Source organism: Ylistrum balloti, unplaced genomic scaffold (genome assembly GCF_031769215.1).
Source record: "Ylistrum balloti isolate Yb309-2 unplaced genomic scaffold, AGI_CSIRO_Ybal_v1 Utg369978, whole genome shotgun sequence".
Lineage (NCBI taxonomy): Eukaryota > Metazoa > Mollusca > Bivalvia > Pectinida > Pectinidae > Ylistrum > Ylistrum balloti.
In genome coordinates, this window is record NW_026782067.1 from 320,990 (window position 1) to 342,763 (window position 21,774).

General features: G+C 35.0%; 1 protein-coding gene across 1 annotated transcript; it reads right to left on the bottom strand.

Annotated features, from left to right (window-relative positions):
- Window positions 1-6,487: 6,487 nt before the first annotated feature.
- LOC132547776 (antho-RFamide neuropeptides type 2-like) lies at window positions 6,488-7,939 on the bottom strand. The gene is made up of 2 exons (XM_060211575.1): window positions 7,905-7,939; window positions 6,488-7,502 (listed from the first exon to the last, which is right to left on the bottom strand). Exons 1-2 carry the CDS (start codon window positions 7,937-7,939, stop codon window positions 6,488-6,490), a joined length of 1,050 nt encoding a protein of 349 aa, XP_060067558.1.
- Between the last annotated feature and the right edge of the window lie 13,835 nt (window positions 7,940-21,774).

Here is a 21,774-nt window from a genome sequence, read left to right on the forward strand (position 1 = left end):
CAAAGATGTCTATCCTGGATAATGACACTGGTGATTTCAAAGGAAGTAGACGTCCTTGTGTTTTTTTTTTTTTTTTTATTACGAATATTGATTTAAAGAGAAATGACTCGTAGACATTGTTAATTGTACATTCCCTGTATTTAAGTCCTGTCCGAAGGTTATAATGATGTTCCCAGTCTGGTACTCACAATGAAGGCTAAGCCATCATATAATATATCCTATAAAATAAATTTCAAGACCGAAAGAAATGTTTGTTTATATGGATAGTGTGCAACTGCTTGTAGGAATATTTGAAAGTGTGAGATGAAGGGAAATATATGAATCTATTGTGTTTAAACATATTGTTCAGTATTGGAAATAAATGGTTGTATAAAGTGTGTCAGAGGGTTGAAAAAAGTGCTGGAAGTGAATTGTGATGGTGTCCTGGTAGTCATGACTTATATATGTATGCTCAGTTGTATTATATTTGTATCATATCTGATAACATTAATGACGAAAGATATCTTTATTTTTCAAATCTGTAATATACTTATCAATTAATGAAATTTCGTAGGCTGTGACTTTAGAATGAAAATAGATTGTATAAAACAGCATTGAAGCCTTTAGTTTTGATTAAACAGCATTGCCCTAGTAAAAGGAGAGCGACGTCATTACACAGGGGCTTGGCGCAAGTTCCTAACCCAAATCTATGTATTGTAAATATCAGGGGCGGTTAGTCCTGAGAAGAAGGATGTCTTCTCGATGAAGTTATATATAGTTTATATTGATAACGTAATAAACAATAGAAATTCGAAAAATGTCCGTATTTCTCTTCTCTTCAGAGTTGTCATATTTGACACTAAAATGCATAAAAAGGTAACACAGAAGTCTTGCTTCCGCGACGTTAGTAGGGGACACGTGCCGAGCTGCTGTGTGTTGAACCCCGCAGAAAGTTGGGAAATACAGCTATTTATGAAACAATGCATAGTGACCAATGTAGCATGTGACTGGTGGGAAATACTTAATTTGGTATGAAAAAATAGAAGAGTGTTTTACATACATCGACCCTAACTAACCAGAGCAGACTTGTGTAGTGTTTTTTCAGGCACGTACTCCTGGTTTAGTCCGATATAGCAGGTGGCACTGCAGGAACAACTCATACAAATCATAGTCCACAGGATAAATTCATACATGCTTTATGTCGTAAAGAATAAACTTAAAATCCGAAAAATTCACTCATCATGCACTTCAGTATCTCACATAGTTCCTCAGGTATTTACACACCCTCATGATATACAAATGGCATGATAACATTCACGTTAAATTTAACAGAAAATTCCTTGAAATCGAACTACGTGGTATAAGTCCAAAATATAATGTTGAAATCGAACTACGTGGTATAAGTCCAAAATATAATGTTGAAATCGGACTACGTGGTATAAGTCCAAAATATAATGTTGAAATCGGACTACGTGGTATAAGTCCAAAATATAATGTTGAAATCGCCTCTTCAATTTAATTCCTGTTATGGTCATAGCACATGCACTAGCCTCGTTTGTTCACAAACTCATTACAAACTATAATTAAAGTATGTAACTCTGTCCACGTTATCTCGCTGGGAACGACGGAAGAATTTATTTTATTACATAATCGGCCAAATCTTTAAAAGAAAGAAAGGGAAAATTAAATACTTAAAAATCTTTTATATTTTCTTTTTTAAATTTGGTATATGATTTCTTGTATGTATATAAGTTAAATTGTTGCGGTGCGATTTCAGTTGTCTACTCAGACGCTGGATCCTTATAGGGCATGCACACGACTCAACGTTAATGTAGTTTAAAATGATCGGTTTTTAACTTGTGTTAGATAAACCAGCCTTATCCTAACTTTAGATTTGTTCTTTTTTATTTTGGTTTGTAAACACAGTCTTTTAGATTTCATAAGGATGTCGACGTCATACAAACAAACGTTTTAAGTTTAAAGAAGTATAAAAGTCAGATGATGGTCAAACTCAAAAACTCAACTTTGCTTAAATTTTCTTTATAGACGTCAGAATATTTCGAGTATAAAATATTTATTTTCGCTGATTATGCTGAATGTTTCACGAATGCTACTCGTTGTTTTCGGACCGATCTTTCGCGTATTGATTTCTTATTACCGTTTCTTTTGCGTTTTGATACATGAAAAAATACATCAGCCCAAAAATTACAACGAAGGCCTGTTCCTCACGTACAAATGAAGAATACAGAAAGTATTTATTGAAAATAATTTTATAAAGATTTTGACGCCTTTGACGCAACATCTTTATTCGCGGGCTGATGTGTTGACGGTGAACTGTGTACACTAAACTGTGTTGTCACAAACGTAAGTTTGACCGGACAAACGGGTAAAGATATATCCTTTAGTCCTTGTGATTGTCTTAATATTAACGTCAACCACGTTTCAAACTACCTTATGTATTCAGTACATACCTGCTACTGAAATGAACCCCGATATGGAGTATAGGGCGCTTCTATCCATTGTCATCTCCAAATCCATGGAATATCATTTTTAAAATTGTCTACCACACTGAATTTCCTACGACGTATTATATGAGGTTTTTATTAACACAACTGTCAAACAAGATTTGCTTTTACAAGAACAATAAATAATAGTCCCAAGGTTCTTGTTGTAAAGGCTGTATCATTCTTTTATATGGTCATGGATTCCTCCTCAATTAACGTTTACAGAATCTTAATCCGAATACAAATTCGATGAAGCTGGGACAATAAGAACTAAAGAAATATTCACTTGAAGGCACCTCAACAAGTACAGGCAGAAAAAGACATTTTTTCCATTTCATGAAATTTTATTGTCATAAGACAAGAGGATTGAAAAGCAAGTTCATACAAGTCCTCTACTGAAGGACAAACGATGATACAAATAATATGGTCCTATATTATAGTAATTACATTCATACATACATACATTCATGCTCACACACATAACCATATATACACATATTGTGTTTATGTGGATTTGATCCAATATAAGAACTAAATTTGAGCGAGATTTTATTCCTTAAATTTCCTCTCATCACGAGATGTAGTACTAAAAGTCTATTATCACCGCTACATGCGACCATCCACTGTTGATGGTCGGAAGGATACGCGTTTTCTGATTCATTGACAACACTATGACAACAACCGTAATGTAAATATTTGTCAATCTAAGTGAATAATACCACGTAAAGGAATATAAACTCAAATGTTAAAAAGGACGTGCATGGAGAATCAAAGCACGCCAGAATTGGATTTAGAAAACACTGACACCTTATTTCCGGAAGAGTCAGCATGGTTGTGTTTGTGGTGATAATTCGATAATTCAGTACGCGAAAATTCAGAAAATGTTCATATGTAAGGAAACACTTAAACATAAAACTTGTGAAGATCACTGGCTGTAAAAACTTAAGAAGCCATGAAAGGAAATATTTTTTACAACTGTTTCACGGAGAACAAAAGGTCAACTCCTTAAACAATTGACACCTTTTTTTGGCTGCCTGATGTGAAAATTTTAATCATTTTCTGAAAAAAATACTCTTGACAGTTTAATTTATATGCAATTTATCAGATAACACCTTATTGTCATGAACGTCAAACAATGAAGGTGAGATTATATCGAAGATTTTAAAATTGTGCTGAAATCAGCGGTTAAGACTAGAAATGGAATCCAACTTTTACAAAGAACAGCTTGATGAATATCAACCTTTATCAGTTTCAAGAAGAAAAATATGAAGTGCATGCAAAAGATACTGGGCATTAGATTTAATCTAAATACAATCCGTTTGGATTAATGTGAGTATCACACACGCCATATTGAGTCCCATTTTACCCAACAGTCACATCACAATTATCATTTTTCAGCACCCTAAACATATATCACTGTGACAAACCACATTAACATTCTGGGAAAGGATTCGCATCCAGACTATTGAAATGAAATAGAAGGGAAATATATATATATGTATACTACAGCGTCAACATCCAAGGACGAGTCTGAAATCTAAATCAATACGAGGAATCGAGAAGCTAGCGACATGATGAATCCACATAATACTGATGAACACGTAAGCAGGTGTTCCGAAAGGAAATCAATTCACTACAATCCAATCAAATGGACGAAAGCTGATTAAAACGTTTAGGTAACAAACGCTATGAATTTGGAAAAACCGCCTTATCAACGAAACGAATATTTAACAGAATCAGTCAAACGAGGGTAAAGTTAACATTACATGTATTAAGAGATCAACTAGAGAGAATTAAAAAAACACACACACACAAACAATAATCAGATGTTTCAGAATGATTAGCTACTATCGCTTCATCGCCTACACTTGTTCAAATTATATCTTATTAAGAACTGTGATGTGTGCAACAGCTTTGTTCTGTAATTAGAAATAACTGATGTATACATAAGGGGTAAGCAGTTTACATAAATGTAAATATAGTAGACAAGTTGGCAACTGAACATTGCGATATATACAGTCATTTACAAGGGAAGAAAACTCATTATGTTTCTTGACAACAAACATTGAATGAAAATAAAATAACTACCAAATTGTAGTTTTCATCAATAAAAAAGTCACAGCAAACAATTTGAATGTTTTGTATTGTTGCATTATTCCCTTATCGTGCCAATATAAAGTTTACAAACACGAGTCATCTTTTCTCAATTTTATAATGTAATTCCAGTCAATGGGAATCACCAGACATTGCACATTGAATCTCCTTTACTCACAATCTCCTTTGATAATACATAAACCACTATCTATTTCTCAAGCCAATTACTTACGTGCGCACTCCATTTTCCCTCCTTCTAATATATGACCTTTACAAACCCCCTTTACTTAGGAACCGGCACTAAGACCTTATCAGCTAGCCTAAAATCTAGCTGTAAGAAACGAGTAATTGTCTGACCTAAACAAAAGAATAAACGCATACACACTGTAGCCCTAAATTGTTACCACAACATGCCTTAAACAGAGCTTTCTGGCTTTCAGATGAACTAACACTTATGTTATAAACTATACATAATAGCCTGACTGAAATTTCCAGCAGAAACCAGTTATAAATATAAATGCCGACATTATATCATTACATGGGAAGATTTTATAGTATCATTGTTATCTCCACATTGATGCTGTCCATCCAGAATAATAGGTAATACCTGTAGTATTTCTGAAAACATTATTCACTTTTCTTCCTGTCTTTCTTTTAAAGTATCTAATGCTGAAACATCAATATCTAGTTTTGCCTATTTTGTTTTTTCCTAAATCGCCTCATAGGATTCGATTACGTCCCTGATACACTGACGAATACTAGTGTAGTTAAAATGCATTTCTTTTTTAGACGATCTAGATACTTATTTGTGTGTCTTTTATAGTACTTTTAATGGTAAAGACGTCTTGGTGACCGAAAAGTCTGTCACACCCATACCACAGGTCTTAAAACAGCTTATTTTCTCCGTTTTTTCCAATACCAAAAGGACGATGATTCTGTTGCATTTTGATTCATGTGTCGGTGTGTAAGGCATATGATACTTGTACTGACAAATAACGTTGTATGAATTTCAAATTAACTCAGCTCCACGTCGTAGTTAAAAAAAAAACACTGCTTAAGCGGTTTAATAAAGTTTCGCACTTGTATGATTTATTGAGTGGGCTGTTGGAATTTTATAAAAAGATGTCCATTAAAATAATATAGTTTAATGGAGTAAATTCATTTGTTTCAAACATTTGGCTAAATGTCCTCATTATATATCTATTACGTTTAAACGCCATCAAAATTTATACATATCTGTCTACATTACATGTTTTACAACGTTCTCAAAATGAGAAACAGGTTAGTGCCAGAGGAACTATCATAGAATCATTACATCACATAAAGAAATGTTCATGATCATTAGACTGTCTCACCTACGGACGTATCTCTTTTGAAACCCTGTTTTGCGCAGTTGTTAAATCAGCTGTCGATCACGCTAATAGAAATGTTTGGAACAATCCATCGTTTACCTAATATACTGAGATGTATAGACCATTTGGTTTGGATAACAAGCCGCGCTGCAATCAAGAGAAAAGAGAAAGAAGAGGAATGACAGGAAAACTATTCATCACGCTTATCTTACATCTCTATAGCGAGATATCGTGTTCGTTACATTATGATAAGGATACAGGTAATCATCGATATCCGGTAAGTTAACGGGGGTTTTAGAAACTGCGTTGATGATGAGTTTTCTGATAAAAATCAAGCTTCGTTAGAAACCAGCTTGTCATTGTCATTATCTCATTTCGACATAATATTTTTCTTTCTATATTAGACGTGTTCGAAGCTCGTTAGTATGTCTGATGGCTTCGTTGTTGTCGAATTGAAATTCATAAAGTGGATGTAACCGATGAAAGAAAAGCCCGTTCAATATCAAGTTCGGGGATCAAGAAACGATATTAAAATTTTCCTTAGCAAATCAAATATATCTAGTTTAATTTATTCATGATAAGCAAACTCAAAATTTGGGGCAATTTTAGACATGATTCTGGAGTATAATTCTTGTACCCAAATATCTCCATGTCCTCATACCCAAATATCTCCTTGTCCTCATACCCAAATATCTCCGTGTCCTCATACCCAAATATCTCCGTGTCCTCATACCCAAATATCTCCTTGTCCTCATACCCAAATATCTCCTTGTCCTCATACCCAAATATCTCCTTGTCCTCATACCCAAATATCTCCTTGTCCTCATACCCAAATATCTCCATGTCCTCATACCCAAATATCTCCTTGTCCTCATACCCAGATATCTCTGTGTCCTCATACCCAAATATCTCCTTGTCCTCATACCCAAATATCTCCATGTCCTCATACCCAAATATCTCCTTGTCCTCATACCCAAATATCTCCTTGTCCTCATACCCAAATATCTCCTTGTCCTCATACCCAAATATCTCCATGTCCTCATACCCAAATATCTCCTTGTCCTCATACCCAAATATCTCCTTGTCCTCATACCCAAATATCTCCATGTCCTCATACCCAAATATCTCTGTGTCCTCATACCCAAATATCTCCATGTCCTCATACCCAAATATCTCCGTGTCCTCATACCCAAACATCTCCGTGTCCTCATACCCAAATATCTCCGTGTCCTCATACCCAAACATCTCCATGTCCTCATACCCAAATATCTCCGTGTCCTCATACCCAAATATCTCCGTGTCCTCATGCCCAAACATCTCCATGTCCTCATACCCAAATATCTCCATGTCCTCATACCCAAACATCTCCGTGTCCTCATACCCAAATATCTCTGTGTCCTCATACCCAAATATCGCCTTGTCCTCATACCCAAATATCTCCTTGTCCTCATACCCAAATATCTCCATGTCCTCATACCCAAATATCTCTGTGTCCTCATACCCAAATATCTCCGTGTCCTCATACCCAAATATCTCCTTGTCCTCATACCAAAATATCGCCTTGTCCTCATACCTTCATTTCATTGATTGGAATCTGAATTGAGATTCAGTTGTCATGTCGATATTTTTTTTTTCAAACAATATATCTAAATATTTGGAACCCAGTTTGCGTGTTTTATTAATCTATGATTTTGATATATTTTCAACAATATGTTGATATATAAATACTGTTTTAATCAGAGAATTCAATAATACAGTAAAAAAAAAATCCTGTTAAAATTTGAGGCGCGTCGCATCCCGATTGTTATTGGATTGTATGATCATTGTTAAAGCTTATTATTCAATACCTATGTCAATCGGTCTTACCATATACATTTTACCATGAAAAAGGTTTGAAACGAATTAATATTCTGATAATGTTAAAACACAAACCTATAGTTGCGTGGAAGTATATAACTTACAATCAATATTTTACCAAACAAACTGCGAAAACCTGAGGTCAGTTTCCATTTTGTCCCTGCAAATTAGGTTAATATTTATTAAATTCCATCCTAGTAGTGTTCGGACCATGCATACTATTTCTTGTTGAAGACTTTTCGCTTCGTTCTCTCTCAACTAACCATCGGTCATTTCTCCACAACTCTTGCTCTGCTTAACTGACATTCTTTACATCAATACCTTTCTTTAGTTGTCTTATGAGTTATTCAGCTTCATTATAGCGACGAGAGTGTTTTTTATATAACATAAAAAGACATACATTTAAACATGTTAAAAGTCCCGCTATACTTATCCACTGTCTGAGACTAGAAGAAGAATATTTATACCTACGGAGAAGTTATTTGGTTATCATAGTGATCTCATTGAGAAATATTCTATTTCCTTGTGTGATGTGAAGCTGAAAGTGTTTGATGGCCGCTAGTTTGCCTGTTGTTTCCGTTACTGAATATCTCGCTCTCACTTGACAACCTGACATGGCTTAATTGGATTGCCCAAAGTTTACATTATGGCGGTTGTCGTCGATAAAGCAGAGGACGCTTAGTCTTCCAGAACATATGGTCTAATTCTCCTTGTGCTTTTTCATGAGTCTCCGTGTAAATCTTTCTTTTGTTCATGTTTTGCCCTAGTTTTATGGAATTTGAGCTTGGATTATGATTATGTTGCAATGGTGATGTTTCTTGCACCATTTCGTTTTGCTTACGAAGACATAGGCAATAATATATTTAATATATATATATATGTAATGTATATTAAGAAAATTGTTTAAAAAAAAACACACAAGAAAAAGTTAAGTTAGCATTTTGCATAACTTTTTCACAGCTTAACTGCTCCTCAGTGCAATGTAACTATACAAAGAATCTATAACGTCATGTTCTTGTGTGTTTTTTAAACAATTTTCTTTATATTATCACTTGCGTAACGTCATTAACTATATTATATATATATATATATATATATGTATGTATAAAAGAAAGGGAAGGATGTTACGCTAATACATATGCATTAAGAATATTCCTTGTAATCCATCTGTTTCCAACGGCATTAAGAACCCAACAAGAACCGCAAAACTCTTCCAGAGTATCATTTGGATAATATTTTATAATAATCAATGAAACGGTCAAGAACTCAAATTCAAGCAAAGTGTCGTATATCAATTTCTCTTTAAATGCGTTAACAGTATCGAAATATTTTTAATTACAGAAAATATGTTTTTCTGTCTAAAAGTATTTTCACTGAAGACGATCTGTATGTTCTAGAAATAGAAGGTAAATTGAAAACTTTATAAAATTAGTGTCGAAAATAAATAATAGTATACGCGGATATGGTGAAATTTAATTTCCGTCTACCGGAGATTTGTAATGTTTGCATTTCTGTGTTACATTTTCTACTCCCAAGGTATCAATTAATGACTCGAACATGTCAAAACACATGTGGTGTAACACTTTAGCATGTTTTTGATTGACTGACAGGATAAACTCCGACCAAGCGGGCACTTTATGCACTCACGAAAAATTGAACGCGCAATAATTTGATTTTTCTTCTGGATTTTTAGCCATCTTTTACCTTTGGGAAAAACGAAGCAATGTAAATACATTGTCATTATCAGAAGTTATTGCGCTCCATGTATTTCTGAAATGGTCATTTTTGCGTATTATTTGGCGATATTTTACAAAAGGTCACACCATGATGTCAACATTGATGACGCATACAAAACAAACGTGGATACTAAATACTGATATAATATGATTTATTTATTTTGCTAGAATCAGGTCAAATTGTTTCCTTTCCAATAACCATTGAGGTAAAGAGAAACATGAAATTGAGATTGTGTTAATTGTCCATTGCCTTGAAAAATAACATTTTTTGTCTAGTTGGTTTAAGTGTATAACACCTTTTTAATGATTTAGAGTATTAAACTGCATCATATAGCTGTATTGTATTTCTTGGACTCGTCAGGTGAAAGTAATCGAAAGAAATGCCAAAATCTAGATGGGGCAATGCAGCAGCCCCATTATTAAATAAATAAAATACGTAAACTATGAACAAAAGAAATGTTTACTTATAAAAAATTGAAAAAGAACAAGGACAATAAGACATGGTGTTCCGGTTTCCCGAAAGGTAAGCGTCTCCTGCTTAATCGACGACACCCACCATATAAATGTTGGTCAATTCAGATATGTGAATTGTGTTGTCACGTTCGCAAATGAAAACAGGATAAACAACAGCGGAAACACCAGGCATACTAATGAGCATCAAACACGTCTAACTTCATACCGCGCAAGGGAATAGAATATTTCTCAATCAGATCATTATGACAACTGTACAACTATCCCATAACTTTCACCAACTTGCGTTTCTCGATGACCTGCTTTATTTTGTTTGGCAGTTGCCAACATTTTCTACGGAAATCATGATTTGGGAAACAAACACTTAAACATTGAACCGGCAGCATTACCATAGGTTTGGGAAATTTATTTTTCTATTTTTGCAAAAACATGATAATATTCATATATCTGAAAGTAAAATTGATGGATTTTGCAAGGTCGTTGAGTGTTGTTTCGATTTTATCTTCAAGTAATTCAGCCTCGTATAAAAAGTGTGTTAGATTAAGATACTGTCATCTAGAAATTAGATCATTTTACGAAATCGTCCTCCGTATATTTCTTCTTTGGTTTCAGTAAAGTTTAAAAAAAAACCGCTTCAGCGTTGTTTGCAACTATATATTTGCACCATTGCTCAAGAGATTAAAATGTTAAAAGGTGTTCTTCAGTAAAAAGTACCCCATCAATTTAGCCTGATACAAAATTACAAAAAAGAAATAATTAAACAGAGTACACTGTTAAATATGCTCGATATATTTCTTGTCAGAAACATAATTACATTTTTCAGTCTTTTGTATCGATACAAATATAGTAACATTTTAGTGTTCTAGCACAAAACAATATACTATGATGTTTTACATTGTTCTGCCACATCTACACAATCAATGTTTTCCAACTCAATCTTTACCAGAAAATAATAAAGTAAGAATGGTATTTTACAGTGTTCCTGTAAACCTCTACTACATAATACACTGTGAAGTCATTTAGTTCATAGTCTTCAATATTGCAGGTGGTAGACACTGCGGGTGGACTTTAAGTCCCTGAGGTTTGTCGTAATCTGCACGCCACGTTAAGTCCTACAGAACTAAACAGTTTAATGAGAGTTTACTTTATTATTTAATTGTTTACAGTGCTCTAGCAACCTCAACATAAAGACACAGGAAAAATACATGTATGGTTACAATCTTCTAGCTATCTCCTCCACATAACGATATAAGTACACGTGTTCTAGCTACATTTATCGCAAAACGATGCAGAAAAATGCGTGTATGGTTACAGTGTTCTATTAATACATGAGTGCAGACATGAATTGATTTTCAATATAAATAAAACAAAGATAAGGACACAAAAGTACATGACGATGAAGCCGATCAACACACTATACTACAAGCATAACTTAGTTACGCTAATTGTTAATTCCAACCTGTGATAAACGATCGTTTGGTGTACTGATCTGATAGGTCACGAGAAATCTGCAAATTAATGACGAATTAAGGTTTTATCCGTGTTAATGTTGACAATATACACCCAAATGTCCAATACGTCATATTTAAGAGGATTCATGTAGTATGAAATGCACCAGTCTGTGTATTTATTTCAAGACGTGCGTTTGTTCTTTACAGATGTTGTTATACTCTCTGGAGACAACATCATATACAACATTTGTTTGGAACGTGCTATGCATTGTGCCTTTTCTGCAATCCTATATGATCTGGGTTTGGAGTTAAAAAATAACGATATATTAATAGAATTTAGATCGCAATGGAGCCGCCGTGTAAGTTTAATTCTAACTGAAATATGATCGCCGATTTAAAGTATCAAGTAAATCTTCGACATGAAATCGAAAATTCGAAAGCCGTACGTTTTGTGATATCCAATGTGACGTCAGCAGCTTTAACTCACGTTATCATAAGCTCAAGTGCAAAACATTATTTGGTGTCGTTTATCATTTGTGTAATCGTTTTTTATTGTTGTTGTTTATAAACAGATTTGTCCCGCAGCTACCATTAACCTTTCCTTCCCTACAGACAGGCAGTGATCATGAATACAACTTCATACTTTTGTGATATAAACTGGCTATTAGCTTCCATTACACAAGAGAGTTGCATAGCAGATAAAGAGATGTTTAGTGGTTTATTGTTGACAACCAAAACGATTGCGTTGAAGTATATCAAAATAAACGTTCATATTTTTTCGATTTCAACGGAAACGTTATCATTGTCAATACAATTTTAAAGTACAATACATGTTTTGATAATGAAAATGTCGTTACACACAAAAAGAGCAAATCAGTAAGTTGGTACATTGCTCCATATCTAAACGACGTTAGAGTAACCAACAGTGTCCCTCTATTTTCAAAATAAACCAGCTATGTTTGACACATATTCTCTATAAGTACAGATCCTTTCCTGTCATTAACGAAATATTGTTTGTTCATACAGTGTATTGACCATGTCGTTATATGTGCCTTCATTAATTTGAAACTCGAGGATAATTAAGATGCTTATCTCAATCTTTACACCGTGTCGGTGTATACCTTTCGCACGTTTTTTGCGACATTTAGAAGGAAGATGTCAACTGTTGACAGAAATGAAACTCAATACGATGGCTCTCTGAAACTTAATGGTCCTTTGGTTTATGGCAATTTTCAGAATAACACATGTATTTGATCTGCACTTATCTGATATATAAGATTTACCACATTAATTGAATCATTGGACTAGTGCATCACCCCATCTAGATTGTGACGTCTTTTGATAATAATGTAAGCCCTTAGCATCACTGATGAGTGCTGGAATTGCGAAACATGTATGATTCAGTTTAGTTCATTGTTTGGCTCTACTGTGTCTAACTCTTAATTTGTATACAAAGTTTTTATTCACTTGTGTGTCTTTTGCAGTTTTTACTATGTTATGTAAGTATTTCAAGCAGTTTCGTTGTCATTATCCTGTTTTGTTATGAATATGACATTACCTGGGTCTTACAGAAACAAATATGTATAATCGATGATGGAAATGACTTTCACTCTTCCGGTGCAAATGGTTTTATTCTCCTGTCCCTTTTCATATTGGTCTACCTGTTAATATTTTTTGCATGCGTGTTTATCAATTATAACAGAATCTTGTTTTGCACATACTATTCAATAACTCCCAAAACCCAAATGTTCTCCAACGATCGTGAAAAAAATACGTTATTGTCCGATTTTGTCCAACGTGTTGGTGTTCTGTGGAATTAATAGTGATTTAAAAAGTGGGGTAATCGTGAATGGCGAGATATTCATTTACTGTGTATAGGTATGAATGGTACTGTTATGATAGAAATGAAGGGAAATTTTGTTACGTAACTGCGTATAGCAGTTCAAGCCTAGTATGGAGCAAAACGACAGAACAGTAATCAACCTCAATCATATCTTTGCTTTCAACTTATAGTATTTTCATAAGTGACCTCATGACATATTGTATATTGCCTTAGAAGACCATAAAGACCCATTTCATACCCTCTTGGAATGGGTTTCATACCGGTAAGTATGGAGTATCCATTTCCAATTTGCTATACACAATTTAATGAATGATATACACGTATTGAAATATCTTGTCCAGAACTTCAATTGAAAACATTTATCAAATTTTAGTAAATTTATCTTCGATTTAGAGGTCGATGAATCGTTAGACATGAAAAAAACAAAACAAAAATACATTTCAAATATACATTATGCTCAACACTAACTTTGTTGTTTTCAATATTTAAGATATAACGCATCCAGTGTTTATATTGGTATCCAGTAAATCTCATAACACACAGAACATTCCCTAGTTTCTGAATCATTCATATTTCTGATTTTGAATGTGGTTACGTAATAGTTACACTATTCAAACTCTGTATTGGCCAGTGATCAACATCACACAATACTTAGACATAGGTGACAACAGAAATACCTGAACAGTCTCTTTAACACAACTCTGAGTGTAAAAGGATCAACACTCCGATAATTAATGTAGGAAATGAAGTATCTAACTTTATTATGCCTACATTTACACTTGATAAGATCATTTCTCGGTCTTCAACACACAACTAGGGATGTCTGGTATTCTCATCAAACTATTGTACGTCCATATCTGACAATCCATTATCTGTCATCAAGATAAATGTTCGTCTACATCTGACAACCTTTTCCGTTTACATTTGACAATCTTTCACTGTCGTCTCCTACGTTTTAAAATTTAGGCCCTTATTAACAGCTGTATGATGCAGTTTCGTTCTTTGTTTGGCTCTTTAATATTTTATCTAAATTCATATTAGAATGTGCTATCACTTATGTGTCTTTTGTACAATCTTTGACCATTCGCCGTCAACAAGATAGTTGTCTACCTCTGACAACCTTCTCTCAGACATAGAGCTAGTGATCCTTTTACATCTGACAACCATTCTCTGTCAGCAGTCTATCTCTGACAACCTTCTCTCAGACATAGAGCTAGTGATCCTTTTACATCTGACAACCATTCTCTGTCAGCAGTCTATCTCTGACAACCCTCTCTCAGATATAAGTCTAGTGATCCTTTTACATGTGACAACCATTCTCTGTCAGCAGTCTATCTCTGACAACCCTCTCTCAGACATAAGGCTAGTGATCCTTTTACATCTGACAACCATTCTCTGTCAGCAGTCTATTTCTGACAACCCTCTCTCTTTCTCAGACATAGCGCTAGTGAACCTTTTACATCTGACAACCATTATCTGTCAGCAGTCTACCTCTGACAAACCTCTCTCAGATATAAGGCTAGTGATCCTTTTACATGTGACAACCATTCTCTGTCAGCAGTCTACCTCTGACAACTCTCTCTCAGATATAAGGCTAGTGATCCTTTTACATGTGACAACCATTCTCTGTCAGCAGTCTATCTCTGACAAACCTCTCTTAGACATAAGGCTAATGAACCTTTTACATCTGACAACCATTCTCTGTCAGCAGTCTACCTCTGACAACCCTCTCTCTTTCTCAGACATAACGCTAGTGAACCTTTAACATCTGACAACCATTCTCTGTCAGCAGTCTATTTCTGACAACCCTCTCTCAGACATAAGGCTAGTGATCCTTTTACATCTGACAACCATTCTCTGTCATCAATTTGTCTCTGAGGACCGTTCTCTGTCAACATGTCTGTCTCTGACATCCATTCTCTGTCAGCAGGTCTGTTTCTGACAACCATTCTAAATCAGCAAGTCTATCCTGACAATCGTCCTCTGGCAACATGTCAGTCTCTTACAACCATTCTCTGTCAGCAATTATGTCTCTGAGAACCGTTCTCTGTCAACATATCTGTCTCCGACATCCATTCTCTGTCAACATGTCAGTCACTTACAACCATAGTCTGTCAGCAAATCTGTCTCTGACAACCATTCTGTGTCAGCAAATCTGTCTCTGACAACATTCTGTGTCAGCAAATCTGTCTGACAACCATTCCCAGAGATCGATTCGTAGCCCCACAATGTGTTTTATTTATTTATATCAAAGATATGATAAGGAAACACTAGAAATTTGTTAACCTTAAAGAATTCATTATCAGTTCTCCAACTCAATATATTTCTATCTTTTATAATGGGAAAATTGTGTTGTTGCCACTTGACATGACATCAGGAAGATAGCGAGATAGCCCAGGCCACAAATCAACTCCCGTCTCAGAAGGTTGATAACACAAACGATTAAAAACTACGATAGGAAACATCTTGTTCACTTAGCGTCAATTATGAGTACGCCTAAAGTAGTAACCAATACCTGTGCATTGTGAAGTCTTTATAGGGACTACCTTTTCGCTTCCTACAAACAGAGACTTTCTGTTAGCTCACTACAAACGGAGATTTCCTGTTTGCTCGTTACAAAAAAACAACTAGACAATACCAACATGTCATCATGAGCATAATCCAAACCCAAATTAAAAAACAAAGACTGGGGCAAAATATGAACAAAATAAAGATTTACTGAAACTCCTGAAAAGGGATAATAAGACCAGGGCCCGTATTCATGAAACCATTCTCATGCTCAAGCATGCATTTTGTGCTCAAGCCTTATGTCTTGTTTAAGTTCAAAATTAATAAATAAGGCTGATTTTGCCATTTAAAAAAATTGAATGGACTTCAAGTCAAAGTTATATTCAATTTTCATATTTGACATTTGTTTTATTTTGTATGATTTAGGTGAATTATAAAAAAAATGTCTGCTTGAACACAAAATCTATGCATGAGCATGAAAATGGTTTCATGAATACGAGCCCAGGCGTTCCGGAAGAGTAAGCGTCTTTCGTTTCATCGACGACATCAGACATGTAAACATTGGTAATTCCAAGTAAGTAATGTCACGTTCTCAAATGAGAACAATGTATAAAAATAACGGAATCAATAGGCAAACTAACGAGCATCAAGCAGAAATAGAAAATTGCTAACTGAGAAAACGTCCCGTTAGATTTCATCGCGAGTTTATCCGTCAGTTGACATCTTGCACAAAATTGTGATAATGAGAACAGGCCCTAGAATATCGAATCAACTGTGCCATGTATACACCATACGTTGGAGATGCAGGAATATTGTCATCTAGAAATTGAAATCATCACGTTTATCAGGAAAGCTGTCCATGTTGGTTTTGATGCAGGAAAATATCGAGATAATCGGCTAAATGTAGAAGCGTCAGTCGTGTCTTTGATTTCTTATTATGGTGGGTATGTCTGATGGATGTGGTCCATAAATTTCTTGTTATTGAAAGACATGACGTCATCAAGATATTTCAAAGTGAAATTAAACGACTTTGTAAGTTCTTTGTGACATGTTTTGATAAACTTTTCGATCAATTCAACCTCGTATGAAAACTAAAAAGAGGACGAAATCATAAAAATGATCGAGTTTCTGGTCGATAACATCTTTTGGTGGTAAGATCTTCCAACAGACTATTGACATACTTATGGGAACTAAATGTACCCCTCTGCTGGTAGACTTGTCCGAGATACGCTTGAGTATAGTTCACAAATATATATTTATACGTATTTATATATATATATTCATGGAGACGAAAGCTCTGATAAGAAGAGAACGAGGGGTCGAAGGCGTTCTTTCAGTTTAGAAAGAGTAAAGAGTATCACAGTAAGACTTTTACCCAGATAGTACTAAGAATGGTTGTTAGTTTTGACAACGGCTTGGTTGAACAGTTAGACGAGCCAGCAATAAACCCTTGTTTATGTGGATTCTTGTGAAACATATAAATCTAATATAAACGGGGGCAGTCGGTATCCTTATTATTGATAAGCAGTAATTGTAATGCATAACGTATAGGTGGATTTTTTTTCGTTATCAAGTAAGACTAGTTCTTTTTAGATACATGAAATGCAATAATGTTTGCAGACAAGGGTCAGGTTATTGGACGCCTTGTCTGCAAGCACAATTAAACCTTTCATGTAAATATTGTCGTATGTGTTTTACATCTGGATCGAGGGCCAGCCTGTGTCTTATTTGCATTTCAGATTTCAAGCTGCAAATTCTTTAAGAATGATGAGCAGAATGAATTCAACCCACTGAGAACGTAAATACAACGGAGCGTGCTCTCGTTTCATCCATTCTCTGGTAGAGTTGTCAATAGAACCCATAAGTAACTTGAAAAAATCATATCGCAATTAACGGACGTTATTTCACGACTCTTCATGAAAAGCACTCATAGCTGAACATAATAATGTAACGCTTAAATCACCAGTTACTATGTGCCCACTTGGATCATGATTATATGTAGAGGTAGAACAAGAACAAGCTGACGGAGAACTTGTTCTAAAGTCATCTGCATTCAAATATTGCAGCGTTTGTTTATTATTAAAAAGTGTGGATGCAATTGGCTCGGAGAAACTGTATTTGTAAACTCGACTTTCATGCATTGGCGAGTTGTTGGAGGATCACGGCCTTCTGTACAGACAGGTTCAAAAAGCCTAATTAGTGCCATATCATCAATGATTTTATGAAGTCTCAAGGCTAGTGTCTACAGATCACCAGAGGCAGTATTAGCTGACGTCACTTGAGGTTTTCGTAGCACGAAGTAATGAAGCAAACTGATACTTCCTGTTAGCTCACTATAAACCGACACTTCCTGTCAGCACACTATAAACCAACACTTCCTGTCAGCTCACAACAACTGAGATTTCCTGTTTATTGTTAGTATTTCTTTACCATTCAATTAAGACGACCTGTATCTGCAAATTTTTTGTGCATTAAGCATGGGACTCCTTTCAGTTCGCGAATACATCAATACCGATGAGAATAGGGCAAAATTCAATGAAGCGTACTAGCGCTTCCCGTTAAGTTTGTCTGTATAGTGCCCATGAATGCTAACTTAAAGCTGTGCAAGTTTTTGTTTGTTATTTTCAATTTTCAACTTGATACAAAGGAAGGTAAATCTAATTGGGTGCAATATTTCTACGCTGTTTATAATTAATTGCAATGAGTGTTATTGTTAACTCAACAAACAATGTTTGCTTTTCACAAGAATATTGGCAATGCTGTTTGGAATGTATTAAAACAGCTTCTTTCGTTTGACACTTTTCGTCTGTTTCAAGAATTGTTTTTGAAGAATGTGATGTTCTAAAGTTATGTTATCATACTCACACACAGATGGTTACTGAAAGCTATAGTGTCTGTTTTGTTTTATTTTTGTTCCATATAAAATTAATATACATATACACATCCGCTAGCTATGTACTTTCCCTGGCCATGGAAGACAAGACAGGAGAAATGAACAACAAATACACAATACAAACAGTTCAATTCAATCTATCATATGCTTGACGATAAGAAATGTAATATTTTGCATGCCAGAATAAATTAATAAGAAATTTATTGGTCATGTCCTTGTAAAAATCCCACTCGGTTGATAAGCGATGTGATTTCGAGTTCCTGTAGTGAACTTTCTCTTTCTAGATAGTATCATCCAGTTTCCTCAGCCTACGGTGTTTACAATAAATCATAAATCCAAAGGCTTTTGTACGAAACATCACGTATATGGTGGAGAGAAGCAGATTAAAGAAGATTTAATGCTTGATAGTCGTCGCCATGACTTTACAGATATTCTGTTTTCTTGTTTTATTTTAAAATCTAATTTGTTCGAAGCCCGCTAATATTCTTTGTGATTTCTTCATTCTAATTTGTGTTCTCACCTGCGACCCATAACCTTTTTTAAGGATGAAACTGAAAACACTTAATCTCAAATTTCTTCGATGGTCTCCGTGTTATTCTTTATTTTGTTTGTGGTTGCCCTCCTTTCATTCACTTGGAGTTTTGATTAAGTTAGGTGTTGGCACAGCGGGTTTTGTTGCTTTCGACATGGAAGAGCTAAATTTTTCCACTAAATACACAAACTGTTATAATATAACTCATCAAACACTTGGGAGGTTGACACATTTTTTTCTTTGGAAATGAAGACGAATTCCCGGCGATTTAGCACCAATATAGCCGTGATGCCATTTCTAAGGATGCTTATCATTAGCATGAGACAGGAAGTTCTATGTTACAAGAAAACAGACATGCATTCAACATTGAAAACTTCATTATGAGTTTAAGAGGACAATGGTGAGTGACGACCGAACAAGCCACCAGGGATCAAAAGGACTTTACCTCTGACAGCAATTTTGCGTCATATTTATGTAGTTGCGGACTTCTTAAATCGAAAATAAAACCAAATAAAAGTTAAACAAAGTTATATTCTTAGATATGTAAGATTTGTTGCATTTTCACAACATTTAAATCAATGACTTGAGGACTGATAGTACCGTATTGGTATGGAATCGATATTTTCAGTTTTTGTTAATTATCCTTTTTACATAAGATTAAGTCAATCAAAGGTGGAAAATGATAGTCCATCAAGAAAAATGTCAATTAACATTACTAGTAATATGTAAACAAAGTGCAATAATATTTCTTGTCACAAAAATAAAGTTCATAAAAAGATTAATAAAAATTGTTTCGATGTCAAGAATTAAACTTGTCGTAGCGTATACCTTATCGAAGTCATGTTATATTCATACATTGTGTTAAACTATTTTTAAAATCTTTTTGGTGGCATAAACTGGAACATGGAACATCCTAATAAATCCTATTTTGGAATATTTTCTTAAGGTTGGTAATGTCAATGGAATAGAAGTTCTAACGACACAACCAGTAGGAAGAGTTTTGTCTTCTTGAGATTTCGCGTCAGGCAAGAGATTCGGGCCCCACCTCACCATCAAAAAGACGCGGAATTCTCAGAAGGCAAAAGATCAGAGCGAAATCAATATCAGTCCCAGATTAATAAATATGCAATTACAGATCATTCCAAAAAGAAGAAATAATCATATCATTGACTGGGAAAAATCCAAAATAGACTACAGGCAAAACAACCTTTTCAAGCAGTTGGTTAAGGAAGCCATCTGGATACGCTTCACCGTGCTGACTCTCGCACGTCTATGACCAAGTGACCAAGCATTGCCGAAATTAGTATAGTGCATTGTTACCATCTGGTGTATTTTTGCCTATGATCTGGTTACCATCTTGTCACACTACAACCGAAAAAGTTAGCCGATTCCTGACCATCTCGTACACTACGTGCTGGTGTACTCCGCACTGGTCATTTGTCTAATGAATGTTGATTGCTTACCCTCTCGTACAGTCCACACTGGTTGTCTAATGAATGTGGCCGTATAGTCATCGAAACGTCACACTCTAATCTTCTACTGGTTGGGTTATTAGACATTGTATTCTATCTAAATAAATCAGATATATCTCCGTCTACGTTTTATGAAAGATTGAATCCGCATACTCGTAAAAATCCAGACACCCGGCTTCAGATGCAAATATCTAGAAAACGCGATTACCGATTTTGATTCGGTTTTAAAAGTTTCGAATTTGAGACCCTGTTACATCAGATATAAATTCTTGCTTTCAGATTGACCTCTTAAAATTCAAATTCTATTTGAAACTTTTCTTTTCTGTCACAAAAATATTGTTATCTCTAATGAATCATGTGATACACTTGTTATTTCCATATGTATGTTGACAACAAGAATGCACTTTGTGGGTTGTTTGTTCCGAGTGAAGTTACCGAAAGTCATGATGTCAACGCCCAATTCAAGATTCAAGGCCTTGTGTATTACATTGTTTCTCGTATAGCTCTTTTATAATTTGAACTTTGAACTTTTCGGTACTGTACCTCCCCAAATACAGTAACAGTAAAATGAGGTCGGGGATGTGTATGTTGACTCTCCTGTTCTGAATTATCTTATCTTGTGACTTTACCATATAAAACGTGTATTTCAAGACAAATAGATAATGTTATAAACTATCAGTTAAGCTCAAGGCCCGGTCATCACGTCGTTTAGAGCTTAGTGTACCGACTGGCACTGGACTTGACTGTTACGGGACCGCAGATTGTCACTGGGCCTGGTTCCCCAGCTCGCATTCCTCGTCTTTATGGAAACTAAATACGTTCATTTTGAGTGTTGACAACTTGTTCTCAATCCATCCAGGCGCTGAAGATGAGTCTGATATTCAATACCCATTTTTGGAATTAACCGCGGTAGGTCAATTTCCTCGAATGACATAATCGACGACTCCCATAAACATCTCAATTTCAATGTTTTCACCAATAAGCGGCTTTACTTATATCAATCTTTAAGATAAGATAGTTTTTATTCATCTTTGCAGAATGCTTTGATAGGATTTCCCAAATAACTGAAGCTCCATTGTGCA

Excerpts from the sequence above, each read along its gene's own strand:
- LOC132547776 (XM_060211575.1), bottom strand. The coding sequence starts at position 7,939 with ATGGAAACTGACCTCAGGTTTTCGCAGTTTGTTTG. Across the intron at positions 7,503-7,904 it reads AGGTTTTCGCAGTTTGTTTG|GTATGAGGACAAGGCGATAT; the intron begins GTAAAATATTGA and ends AATGAAATGAAG.